This window comes from Arachis stenosperma, chromosome 2 (genome assembly GCF_014773155.1).
Source record: "Arachis stenosperma cultivar V10309 chromosome 2, arast.V10309.gnm1.PFL2, whole genome shotgun sequence".
Classification (NCBI taxonomy): Eukaryota; Viridiplantae; Streptophyta; class Magnoliopsida; order Fabales; family Fabaceae; genus Arachis; species Arachis stenosperma.
This window is the reverse complement of record NC_080378.1, coordinates 5,618,624-5,632,834: the sequence shown is the minus strand read 5'-3', so window position 1 is coordinate 5,632,834 and position 14,211 is coordinate 5,618,624. Positions and strand designations below refer to the sequence as shown.

At 31.9% G+C, this 14,211-nt stretch overlaps 1 protein-coding gene across 7 annotated transcripts; it reads right to left on the bottom strand.

Annotated features, from left to right (window-relative positions):
• Positions 1–1,353: 1,353 nt before the first annotated feature.
• On the bottom strand, positions 1,354–13,745 carry LOC130961070 (inorganic phosphate transporter 1-4-like). 7 transcript variants are annotated; one of them, XM_057886730.1, is made up of 6 exons: positions 12,566–12,828; positions 4,899–5,052; positions 4,516–4,631; positions 4,253–4,398; positions 2,311–3,103; positions 1,354–2,167 (listed from the first exon to the last, which is right to left on the bottom strand). In XM_057886730.1, the coding sequence occupies exons 5-6, from the start codon at positions 3,079–3,081 to the stop codon at positions 2,132–2,134; spliced, it is 807 nt and encodes a 268-aa protein (XP_057742713.1). In that variant the 5' UTR covers positions 3,082–3,103; positions 4,253–4,398; positions 4,516–4,631; positions 4,899–5,052; positions 12,566–12,828; the 3' UTR covers positions 1,354–2,131. The 7 variants fall into 7 exon arrangements, with proteins under 7 accessions (XP_057742713.1, XP_057742708.1, XP_057742707.1 ...); XM_057886725.1 differs by lacking the exon at positions 12,566–12,828 and adding an exon at positions 13,269–13,745 and having other exon boundaries at positions 1,354–3,103; XM_057886724.1 differs by having other exon boundaries at positions 1,354–3,103; positions 12,566–12,826.
• Between the last annotated feature and the right edge of the window lie 466 nt (positions 13,746–14,211).

The window sequence follows — 14,211 nt, the reverse complement described above, 5'->3', positions numbered from 1 at the left end:
GGTGATTTCTGGAATCTGGAAAGGGAAAGGGAAACTGATTAGGGCTTTGACGCTGCGTTCCTTTTTTACGCGTTTTCTTTTTTTTTAATAGCCAAAACGACGTCGTTTAGCATTTTAGTTTTCAAACCAAAAATCGCTAAAAAACCGGACGATTCTTCCGGTTCACTGGTTAACCGCCGGTTCGATCGGTTTTTTACCGATTTTTGTTAGACGGTTTTTTATGTTACCCGGACCGGTTAGGTGATCGATTCCCGGTTATTTCGGTTGAACCGACCGATCCGGTCCGATTTTCAGAACCATGATACCAATAGAAAATTTTTCTGTCACACCACTTTGAGTCTATACATGTCTTTAAGGTAGCGTTTGTTTTGAGGTACTGAGACTGAGACTCAGTATCGTGTTTGTTAGTTCAGAGACTGGTACTAAAATTTCTGTCTCTGTCTCTAAAATTTCAGTATTTCAGTACTTCCAAAAAGTAGAGACACAGGGGACTGAAATTTTTAGAGATGAATACTGAAATTTTAATAACATTTTATACCTAAAGTACTTTCATTTTAATTAATTAATTCCAATTTTACCCTTTGTACAAATTAAATTAGAGTTTCATTCTTGTTTCAATTACTGTTTCCTATTTTACACCAAACAGAATACTGTGATTTATTTCAATCCCTGTCTCTTAGTCTCTGTCTCTCAGTATCAGTCTTTCCGTCTCTGTCTCTCCACCAAACGCTACCTTAATTGCACGAATATATGCAATCCTTACTCTCCTCTTTTTTAAAACCTTCCATAAGACCTCATTTGGCATCCTATCATACGTTTTTTCCAAATCAATAAACACTATATGTAAATCTCTTTTATTATTACGATACCTTTTCATCATCCTTCTTAACAGGTATATCACTTCGGTGGTGAATCTGCCTAGCATAAATCCAAATTGGTTCTTTGTTACTTGTATCTCTTTTCTCAACCTCCTTTCTATCACCATTTTCCATAACTTTAAGGTACGACTCATTAGCTTAATTCCTTTATAATTTTCGCAACTTTGTATATCTCTCTTATTTTTGTAGACAGATACTAAGGTGCTCTTTCTCCACTCATCAGACATCTTTTTTTTACTTTAAAATCTCATTAAAAAGCTTGGATGCTTTTTCCTCCAAAGCTCTTTTTAAATCTCAATCAAAATATTATCAAGTCCTACTACCCTTCCATTTTTCATCTGATTTAGAGGCTCTTTTACCTCGAAGTCTTGAATCCTTCGATAGTAGCCCGAAAAAAGAATATTCTATTTTCTTCCTGAAAAATTTGAAAGACAAAAACAAAAATACTATGACACCAAAATTAACCACATATAAATATATAATTTAACTTAATTTTAATATATATTTTGTATTTCAATGTGTATTCCATACTGATGGATAATTTTGATAATTTTGATAGCTAATTTTGATCTATACCTAACATGATTGAAGCAAAAATTACAGAATAATATAACACAAACCCAGCGTGGGTATCCAAATATTCCTATGACCCAAAAAATCCAAAAATTCCTCTAATAAATTCACCTCACACTGCAGCTATCCTGCCAGACCTTGCCAACTCAGTAGCCCGAGCACCATGATCTTCATTCTCCCCACTCAACTCTTCCAGTGTTTTCCCCTTTGACTCCGGCACAAATAGGGTCATTATAATTGCTAATATGTTGGAAACACAGAGACCGAAGAAGAGTATTTTGATGATTTTGTGGTCATTATGTGCTACAAAGCGGAACAAAATAACAGCCACAATTTCTCCAAACTTACCTGCGCCAACTGATATGGCATGACAAGTAGCCCTGAACTTTGTTGGGAAGATCTCTACAGGGAGAGCAAACACGGTTGCATTTGGCCCCGCACTGGAGAATAAGTTATCAAGGACATATAACACACAAAGACCAGAAATGTTACTTTCCTTCTCCCAGGGAGTGCTCAGTGCGGCAGCGAACATGAAGACAGCCTTGAAGAAGAAACCCAAATTTTGAATAGGAACACGGCCTATGCAGTCAATGAAGAAAACTGCAAACATGGACCCAATAAAACTTGGTAGGAGTAAAAGCGTTTGCAATTTTGCAATCTCCTGATACTCATGAATTGCGTCAATCCCTTTGGCAGGAGGGATCAACCCTTTGGACCTGAAAATCAAATTTAGGAATAATAAGCTACTCAAGGAGGTAATGCCCAAGACTAACGAAGAACCAGCAATTCCCAACAAGTGCCAGCCATGGGAACTCCAAAACTCTCTGCTGAAAAGATGATAGGTTAGATTTTGACCCACATTTAGATGCTGAGCATTCTCCTGACCAGATGGTAATTGAAGATTTAGTGCCCCATAGGCATCTGATGCAGCTTGTGATGGATTATTGCTAACAAAGTTTGTGAAGCGAGGGGTCTCGGGCATTGTCTTAAGCAACAAGTAAGCTCCAAAAGGTAGCACTGCCACAGACATCAAAAGGATGCGCCAATAAAAGTCGTGATATTTGTGGATAGTGGTAGATGAGATGATTATAACAGCTATCCCAGCAAACAAGGTTCCCAATCCTTGCATAGCAAACCCTGCAGCAATGAACATTCCACGTTTCCTTTTGTTTGCATTCTCAGATATGAATGTAGCTGCAAGAGAGTAGGTAGCACCACCTAGAAAACCAAGGCAGAATCTAAAGAAATAGAGTGTGACCAAGACAGCTTCTACTTTAGTACCAAAAGATAAACCAGAGCAGCAGCAACAAACCACCATCAAAGTGAGTATAAATTCATAAACTATTTTTCTCCCAAATTTATCACAACATAAACCAAAGATAAGTTGTCCAGCTAAAGTGCCACCAAGTGCAGAAACATCTACACTAGGATGCACAACAGGATAAAAATCACCAGGGCTGGGTATGGAAGGGGCTTTCATACACCTTAGCAGTATGATGACAAGGAACCCGCAGAAGAATGAATAGCCAAAAGTAAGTAATCCAAGTCCAGCAACCACGATGGTATAGTAGTGGTAGCGTTGTATCCTCGCCGAATCAAGTTCACGAAGCCATATTAGTGGTTCAGCCATGTACCTTGAATTGCCCACTTTCCTGCAAAAAAAAAAAAAGAAAAAAAAAAAGTTTCAAATATACGAAGCAGTAAGTAGGCACCAATTCAGAAGAATTCCATATTTTTCTACCTTTCATTAGAAGTTTTAATACAAATACAATGAGTACAGAGGCTGTTTAATACAAATGCAATGAGCAGTTGAGCACAAGAAAACGATACTAAAGAGAATTAGCAAGAAAAGGAAAAAAAGAGGTACAGAAATTGAGTCGAAGCTGTTTAAACCTGATCAGTAATGACAAACGGTTGAAGAACAATGAAGAAAAAATTAACAGAAAAACAGAATATTCTAACTAACTAGAACTAACTAACCCCTAGTATTTATAGGCAGCAGTTAAGCCTAGAACTACTGCTCATAACCTGTTAAACTAGCTTAAAAGTGCTAACCAGCAGCCAACCAGCAACCATTATCAATTAATTAGTGAAAATTCGGCTTATTTACTCCTTACCTCTCCTCCTATAAACCAATTGAAACCTGTTCCTATCAGTTTGAGTTCAAAATAGACCTGAATTATAAACAACAACAACAACAACAAAGCCTCGTCCTACTAGGTGGGGTCGGCTACATGAAAAATAGACCTGAATTATAAAGCAACAAAAAATAAAGAAGACGGAGGGGGACCAATGAAAGAGAAAAACACAACACAGAACAAACAATGAGTTCAGAAGCTGTTTAATACAAATACAATGAGCAGTTGAGCACGAGAAAACGATACTAAAGAGAATTAGCAAGAAAAGGAAAAAAAGAGGTACAGAAATTGAGTCGAAGCTGTTTAAACCTGATCAGCAACGATAAACAGTTGAAGAACAATGAAGAACAACAGCTGCTGGCTTTTACTCTTTATCAAGAAATGATGCCGTAATAGGGTTTATAACTTCGGCTAACTTGCTATTTTTCATCTAATTTTGTTTCTATGATTTAAAATTAAAATAAAAATATTAACATGTAATTAATCATCAAATTATTTTCTATTTATTTGTATGAATAATTAAAATATAACAAGATAAAATATTTTGAATAATAACAATAATAATTATTTAAATTCTATTAAATAATAATAATAATTTTACAATGTACAATAACTTTCATAGATCAGAATCGAACCCGAACTAACAATATGGAAAACATATACCTTAGCCACTGATACAGGCCACTGCATAAGCACTATGCACATTTTCACCTTTAAGTGTAAACTAAAAATCCTTTTCAGTCGGAATAAGTTTGGGTTAACTGGTCTGGGCTTTAAACAAAATCCAATGAATAGTTTATTCTCCTGGGCTGCAATTGGGCAGGGTTAGATACTTAGTTATCGTTTTGTCATAAAAAAATTCATAGGTATGTCCACCAAAAAATGATAGGCGCCTACATAGTAAAAAGCACAAAGAGTATAATCACCTTGATAGGCGACATTGTTATGTGTAAGGCCCAAACAGTAACGCTCTGGATGGGCTCCCAGCTCCATTGCACCCCAACTAAACTAAAAAGCCTCCAGAGATCTCTCGCCGTAGTGCCTGTAAGAGGAACAAAATATCAGCAGATATGGCCAGCCTTAATGCTATTAAACACCGATACATCTTTTGGTATTTTTTTTTAAAATAATCGAGTCCTAATTTATGTTTTTAATTATAATATTTAAATGAATAAAAGTTTGGCAAATTTTTTTGGATAAGCAAATAACTTTGATGTAAAAATAAAGGTAAAATCTAAAACTGAGTGAAACATCAAAATTTTATCAATATCTAACAAAATAAACAGTAAAAATTTAAATATATTATTACCATATAAATTAAAATTTCTAATCATTATCCTCCACTATAACTGGAAGGAAAACCAGTTCGCTTTTGAGTACAATATGCGGGCAATCTGAAGCGACCATGGTGACCGCACCAAGAGAATTGTTGGCGTTTTCTTGACTGTGTGGATCCATGTAACCTGACAGTAATGGCACAGAAATGTAACATCGGATCCATATTGAAGATATTAGGGAGAAGAAATATAAAAGAAAGCAAAGTATTTCATGGGGTTCGCACAAAGAGTTCCATCAAATGGATCTGTCTAAAATATTCAGAGTTTTGTTTCCAATATTTAAATATAGAAAAAGTAAGATGGGGCAAATTTACAAATATTTTAAGCAAATTCATTTGATGGAACTCTGTGTGAAAGCTCCTCCCTCTTGAGGTTGGGACATGTTAGAGCATATCTGTTTTTCAACAATGCTAAATATACAACAACTCTTACTAAAAAAAACTATATTTTCTTTCTCATTTTCCTTTCCTTTTATTTAAAAACTACTACCAAATATTTTCTCATAATAATACTTCTAAAATAAATGGTAGGTTCCGTAAGTCTTGTTGCTACATGTCCGATCCTACCAATGAAATGAAGTAATGAACTAATGAAATGAATGCCATGACAAAAGAAAAATAATAAAAGGGCGACTTTGACTTTTCCCCTGTCCGCTGCCATGAAATTTCGTACTTTCAAACAAAAAAATGAAGCATGGCTAATGCAAGAAAAGTGATCGTCGACTGAAACCGGGAAAACAAGAGAGGATAAAACTTTGTTTAATAATAAACCCAACCACCCTGGAATGACGATAATTAACAACGAACATTAACAAAAATTAATTAATAAAAGAGGCGGATTACATCATCAATATTAAAAATAGCCTATTTAAATAAAATTAACAAAGAAAGACCAAAGCATTGTTTTAAAACGACTTTTTTTTTTGTCTTGGTGGGGAAACCTAACCGGAGCTGCAGTGCTCACTAAACTACTCTTAGTTAGGCTTTTAAAAAGACTAGTGTTATTAATCAATCTGTTAGTCTATTTTTTTTTTAAATAATTTTATCTTAATACCAAACAAAAAAAAAGATGATTCTTTTTACGCTTTTCGACTTAAGTGCATTCATCTTCTTGATTCCTGGTTCAAATCTAACTTAAATTTTTTTTTTTTACGGAAAAAGCATTACTTTCTGAAGATTTATCATATGTTCATAACACGCAGTGTAAGAAAAGAAAGTAATTCTAAAGATTTATTTTTGTGTTAAAATTTTATTCCAATAATAAATATATAGTAAATCAGATCTAAATACCTGAGTACGCTAGTAAAAATTTTTTCTCCTTCGATGGTACGAAGGCGCTATGCGTATCCACACCGAGACCAACTTTTGTTGTTCACTCCTTGACCAATAGACGTTTGATCTAAATTGAGAAACCTCTTACAACTCTTTGCACACCATAAAATTCTTCTCCAAGAATTAGGCTGACATACATTTATGTGCGTAGAGGTAAAGGAATAAAAATCCTTGTGTTTTATTCTCGTCTCCGTTGCATTCCTCTACTTTTGGCATACATATATATAGTAAGATTTGTTACTGATTTTAAATTTGAATCTCTAATTCAAATTTAAATCATATCTTAAAATTCTAATTCTGAATCCTTCAAATTTTATGAATCATATCATAATTCAATTTAAAACAGAATCAGTTAGAATCTCATCCAAATTTAGAAATAGAATAACCAATTATTCTCAAATCTCATTTAATATTCTCAATTATCATACTATTATTATATTCTTGGTGCTAGCAAAGAATACAATAATATTCCATTTGAATTAATATAATTATTTATTTGATCAAATCAAGATAATTAATTAATTCTATAGCAATGATTAGAAAACTCGTTAGTGTGTGACCCCATAGGTTCAATACTAAACGGGTAGTAAATTAGTCATACTAAATTTACTAATCAAGGTTGGCATCTAGCAACACTCCTCAACGACCCAATAGTATGAAGTAATATATTTTTAATAAGAACCTGAGAAGAACAAAGTAGAATTCCTTCCATCTTTTCAGTTATTGGTTAACCCTTAGAGTATGGTTTAATTGTTAAACTCTAACTTGTTACCGTTATTATAATGAACTGTGAATGACCTAAGAAATCCATTTCTTCATTCATTCAATCCCCTTAGCCAATGTTTTATTCATCTCAGTCATTATAATCATAGAACTCAAACTCTTTACCGAGAGTTGGCGGGTTCCTTATTGACTAATCATTAATTCTACAAGTATTTAAATCATATCCAATATCCATTCAACTAGCACCCTAAGGTATTAGGTGTCCAGAATCAAAGTATAATAAATACATTGTTAATTACTATGATAGTCGCAGGTCAAAGGAAACTCTATTACTATATTCATCTTAAGAAATATCTTATTGACAAATATGCAGAACCATAAGAATTTTCAGAGTGAGTCAGTTCAATGATATATCTCTATATGCGCCATATATATTTACCTTTAAGTTTTAAAGGCACTTTTTTGTCGCATATAAAACCAGATGCACTCTGCCATTTTGACCATATCCTATGATTTACATCCTGTTCAATCTCTCCATTATCCTGTATGATGCACCCAAGATACTTAAAACTTTTAACTTTTTGTAGGATGTTTTCTCCAATCTTCACCTCTATATTGGGGTTTTCCCTTCTCAAACTGAACTTACATTCCATATATTCCGTCTTGCTACGGTTTATGCGCAAACCATACACTTCTAGAGCTTCTCTCCATAACTCCAACTTCTTATTTAGGTCTTCCCTTAACTCTCCCATAAGGACAATATCATCGGCAAAAAACATGCACCATGGCACAAGCTCTTGGATGTGCTCTGTGAGTACTTCCAAGACTAATGTGAAAAGGTATGCACTTAAGGATGATCTCTGATGTAATCCTATACCAATAGAAAATTTCTCTGTCACACCATCTTGAGTCTTCACACTAGTTGTGATCTCATTATACATGTCTTTAATTGCCCGAATATATGCGATCCTTACTCTCCTCTTTTCTAAAACCTTCCATAAGACTTCATTTGGTACCCTATCATGTGCTTTTTCCATAAATCTTATTTAAGTAGTTTTTTTAGAAAAAAAAATTGATGTATTAATTTTTCCTAATTTTTAACTTAAAACAATTATTTTTCTTTATTCTTTTATATATCTTATTAACAAAGCAAAATTATTACAACAAGGATAGTTAATGTTCAAAATTATTTCTATAAGATCACGATTGGATCAACATGATGTCGTATATTTGGAAGTCATAATTTGGTTCTTGCAAAAAACAAATGAGTTACATTGGTTATTGTACTCCTCTTTTCAAAAGTTTAAACTGATAAAAGAAAGTATATAAATGATTATAACTTATATCTCACTCTAGTACACCCACTCCCTTACCGATGCAACCTCATCGTAAACATCCATGGCAAGAACTATTTCTACAATGCCATGTGGGACGCTATCTAAGTCCTTCAAGAAGGAGCAACTCCTCACTCTCACCACCTTCGCTTCATCTTCAGTAGCTATGTCCCGTCATGACGTTAATTGGAGGTCATGGGGACACTACGATTTCTTCAACAATGTCATTGCACTAAACTCCTCCTTAGGGAATATCAATTGCCAAAGGAGACTTTCCTTAAGATGGTGAAAGCATGAGTGCGTGGATAAGTTAGTTGTAGCTGAGCAGCAGCAGTAGTTTCAGCTGTTATAGATGATAATAGTTAGTTGATTACTTGTGTATAAAGCCAGTTCACTATGAAAAGCTTTGTACTTCATTGAATCATCACCAATTCAATACAGATCTTTCTCTCATAAACAGAATTCATCTCTCTCAATTCCTTAGCCTCTAATTAATTAATGTTAATATGGTGTTAATATGGAACACTAAAATGTCAGAATAACATAAACATTACTAAGACTTCAGTACGATCAAATAAATGTTTTAACTTTTAAATTAGTTAATTAGGGACGAATGATTTACGATTTGTACATCCAAAAACCAATTTAGCCATTTTTAAAAGTTATGGACTGTTTTGATAAAAGTTGAAAATTTCAAAAACCAAATTAGACATTTCCTTAAATTTTTTTTTTATCATTCTAACAATCGTAAACATTCAAAATTATAATCGAAAATCTATATAGACAAAAATAACACTAAAAAATATGAAAAATAAATAAATCTTACAAAAATTAAAAAAATACAAAAATGACGAAAAATCTCAATTCTTTTAAAAATTAAAAATAATTTTTATATTTGACAAACAAGTTAATTTAATTTAAGAGTTTAATTTTAATATACTAATAAAGTAAAATATTTTATACAATCGTCTAATTATATCTAATTTTTTATTAATTATTTATCTAATCAATGTAAAAAATAGTTATTTTTTCTGATATAACGTTAGATAATTAAATGTATGTATAAAATTAATTTACATAGACAATGTTCCAAAGGTTACATGAAACCAGAGGTGGAGCTTAGCTGAAACGATGGGAGGCCATGGCCCCCAAACTTTTTGTAAAAGAATTAATAGTATTTTTTCAAAAAATAAAAAATAATTTAGTTGGCTCAAATACTTTACATAACTTTACCTATGTTTAATTCTCATTTCTTGCTTTTATTGCACAATGATTTTTAGTTTTAAACATTAAACACATGTTGGATTTGGACTGATCGGGATGGACTTTTGTTAGCTTTCACACCACATCAAAATTAAAAGATAAAATCTAATCAAATAAAAAAGTTATCTAACAAAACAGGTTGCTTTGCTAAGAGCTTATCTATTCGCATTTTACAGCTCTCTATTCAACAAGTAACATTCTCTCTATCTTTTGAGTTCAAATATAAAAAAATTAGGTATTTTTATTTATTTAATTTAATATTATTTTATATTTTATTGTTTATTTAATTTAATTTTTTATATGATAAAAGATATTAAAATATTCAATAAGTATTGATATTATTGTATTTGTATAAATTGATAAAAAAATTCAATAAATATTATAAATTGCTAAAAAGTTTAGTTCTAATTCAATTATTGAAAATTTAAAATTATTAAAGACTGGAAGAGTACTATTATAAACCATTTTATATTTTTTATCCGTAAAATTATTTATTTATTATCTTATTAATAACAAACTTAAAAGATAATTATATTTATAAATTTTATTTTAATATAAATATTATTATTAAATTTTTATGTTAAATTTTTTATTCCAAAATTTTGTTTCAATCTCGGACAGTGAGTCTTGAACGTGAGGTATAGATTTGGAAACAAACTATCGAATCGAATATAAATCTTATTCGTACAATATGGAAGGAATTTGCAATTTTTTACTTTCTTTTTAGATTTGGAAATTGTCCATTTTCAAAAGACCAAGAAGTAAAAAGGATGGATTATTATGTATCGATTGAATTAAAAACCATTCATAATTCCATAATTGAATCAATTCAATTACATACTGGATCCAAATAAAACTTGGTTCGAAACGATAAAAGCAACGTGCGACTTGAAAGTAGGGGTGGCAATGGGTAGGGTAGGGTAGGGTTTGAACCCAACCCTAACCCTACCCGCGGGTTGAGTTTTTGACTAACACTCAACCCTACCCTACCCGCGGGTTGAGAAATACCTAACCCTAACCCTACCCGCGCTCAACCCGCGGGTATCCGACCCTACCCGCGGGTTGACAAAAAAATATTATAATGACACAAATATCTCAAAAATAACACAAGTATCCTTGGTTCAGTGGCTAGGAACCTTTTGTACATGCTAAAGGTCCTTGGTTCAACTCCCATATGTAACATTTTTAAACATATATAACACATATTATGGGGGGTGCGGGTAGGGCGGGTAGGGTTGAGACTCAACCCGCACCCTGCCCTACCCGCTCTGCAGGCCAACCCGCTCCGTGTCCAACCCTACCCACAGCGGATCGGGTTGGCAACCCTACCCGATCGGGTTGGGTCGAGTTGGGTACCCGCGGATAGGGTCCATGCTGCAGGCCTACTTGAAAGACATAATTAGATTAGCTGTGGGTTTTTCTATCCACTTTTTTCTCCTAGTATATGAAAATGGGAGTACTCTTGACTCGACATCTTTTATTTTATTCCACTGGAACGACATGTTTGGGAACAAGATAGGGGTTGATGATCTAAATAATATACGATGGAGTTCGAGTTGATTTTTGTTTTCTCATGAGCAAGTATGGAAGGGTAGCGAAAATTAATAAAATAAATTAGAGTAACTTATTAAGTATTTTTTTTATAGAGAAAACAAAAAGATAAAATTTGAGCAAGATAAATAATGGTAAATTTTGTTTGAATTGATAAAAAAAATTATTGCAAGTAAAAGTAAATTCCGGGATACAATCCTAAATTTGTATAATTCAAAGAAAAAAAATAATTGGTATGTTGCTATTTTTTTTAAACGATTTAAGATCTCTTAAATGATGTCTAAACCTAATGATGTAAGAAAAAGCTAAAAGATCCTAAACTAAGTAAATACCAATTTAAAATTATTGCAGTAATTCTATTACTTTTATTAAATACAATGAAAAGAAAAAGATTAGATTAGAAAAAAAACGAGGTACAGATTCCTTTAAGACAATATCAACGTTTATTGGTATCAAAGTATCACCGTCTAAATTTTTTGTAAAAGAGAAAAATGGTACTCCTATGTTTAAAGTTAGCAAAAATTTACTAAATTTTTAATAGATTGAATTCGAAATATACCTAAAATTACTAAAGTATTTACTGATGTAGAGATAAAATTAATAACTACCTCTTAAAATAGGTTCACCTCTAATAATAGGTAACCATTTCCTTTTGTCTAAGGCAAGTGTTTGAATTTTGGATAAGATATGAACAGACCGTATATCAAAATTATTTAAACAAGCGTTTATAAAAAATTGCATCTTTATCGAACTCTTTTTTGCCTTTATTAAAAACATTTTCGATTATTTGAAAAAAAATCAAAAACCATTCATGCGACAAAAAATCGCTAACTTTTAAAGATGAAAATTTATTATTCTTTTAACTTCTGTTTGTAAAAAATTGTACAAAATCAAATTTCTAAACTTCTTTTAGAAATATAAATTAGTATATGTTTCCGTACCTTGTACGGGATAATACAAAAAATCATATTAAAAATTTATTAAAAAATTAAATAATATATATAGTAATTATTATTATTAATATTTTACAAAGTTATAATTAAAATCAAACTTTCAAAATTTTTAATATTAAAATATTAAAAATAATTAGTATTTATCTTAATCAATTTGAGTTTGTTAAGTGATTATCTCACTTGTCTGCTTAAACAATTATTAGGAGTTAGAATCTCGCCTTGTGTATATAGCAATCTATTGGCTAGCGATAAACCCTTAATAAATGGAGTATCAATACGTGGTTAGACTTGGTAGGAGTTTCCAAATATGCGGGTACCTAACCCGTCCATACCCGGATGAAAAGGATAATAACTTGACTCGAGTCTGGACAGATTTTGCTCAAGACAGGTATGGTCAAGTTCTATTTTTGTAACGTTCAGATTTTTGAGAATTTTTTTATAAATTTTTGTATGCTAGTACGGACAAAAAGAGAAAGTAACTGACCTCATGATTAAGGCTATAATGAACTTCACGGGAAAGGGCGAGGCAATCATCAAGTAAACACACAGAACTTCCTTACAACCTCACACTCTACTCACCTGGTTCAGCAGTTGAGGAAATTGGGACCTCCTACCTCCACCGTTCAGATCGTCATCTCGCTCCAAACACGAATAACTAGTTTATCTTTTGTCATCTATTTCTCTTGGTTGAACTATTTATAGACTAAACCTCGTATTCAAGTATCTAAACCATTGTCAACCAAAAAAAAAAAAAAGTATCTAAACCATTTATCAAAATTAATTTAATAGATTGGTTCCACCTGTAACTCGCCAACTGATAAACCAATGACATTAGTCTTACCAATTTAATTATAATAACTATATATTTGATTTTGATTTAAGATGTTAAACTATATATATTTTTTTGGTGACGTTAAACTATATATTTTTTTTTGGTGACTCGTTAAATTATATATTTGATTTGATTTGACATGGTTGTATTTTTTATTGTATTTTATTTCGTAGACGGCAATACAAGCAAGAAAATCCGTATAAAAGAATCCTATGTAAAAGATAAACTGCGTAACAGAGAGAGAGAAGGGGAGAGATTTGGATGGAAATCAGTGGCTCTTCTGTTTCTCCAATATCTACTGAAAAACTTCCATTGCAAAAAAAAATAAAAAAATAAAAAATAAACAATTACTTACCTGTTGCATCTTCATCCCGTTGTCCTTCTTTGGCTCAGCATAATCGCGATCATTTTTTCTTGAAGTTGAATCCACCAGTTTTAAACTTCCCAAACAGTGTCCTATGCTCCAGATCTACAGGAAAGAAGATTTTCCTGCACAAGCATATTAGAAAATTTCGGAAAAACCCTCGGAATTCCAACTCCATCGCCTTTACCGTGCTTGCGTATGCAAAGATGCCACTTCAAGCATGTGATGCCTTACCATTGAAAACTTTTTGAAAAAGAAAAAAATCATAGACCACCAGATGCACAAACCAAACAATCATAGACCCCCAGATCTGAGTTAGAGATGTATTGCACGACACGGAAGTGAGGAAAACCTAATGCGGCGTCCTTTATGGACAGCATACACCCTATTTCCCTTTCTCCTATTAATTACACCTTTGTATGCTTTCCAGCACATTCGGCATTTTGTTTTAGCTACCATTAACTATTATCTATGGGCGCATGGGCGCACACACACATTAGCAAAAATTATTTTATTATTATCCTAACAAAAATTATTAAAATCCACACACACATATATATATATTAGCAAAAATTATTTTATTATTATCCTAACAAAAATTATTAAAATCAATTATCAAATTAATTATTATGTAATATATAAATATATATTATTTAATTGATATATTTTAATATATATTTTATATAATAAATCATTTTTAATACACCTAACAACAAATAACATGAACTTTTAGTTAAAAAATATTAGTACAATTTATACAAAGTTTTGTTAACAAATTTTGTAGGACACCTGTCAAAAATTTAAATTTATAATAATTTTATAAAATTCAATAAAATTTATAATTTATTAATATTAGAATGTTAAAAAGAAAATCTGATTAAAGATCTTTGTTTTACAATTTATTTTAAAAAATGTATTTTAAAAAGTCGAGCAT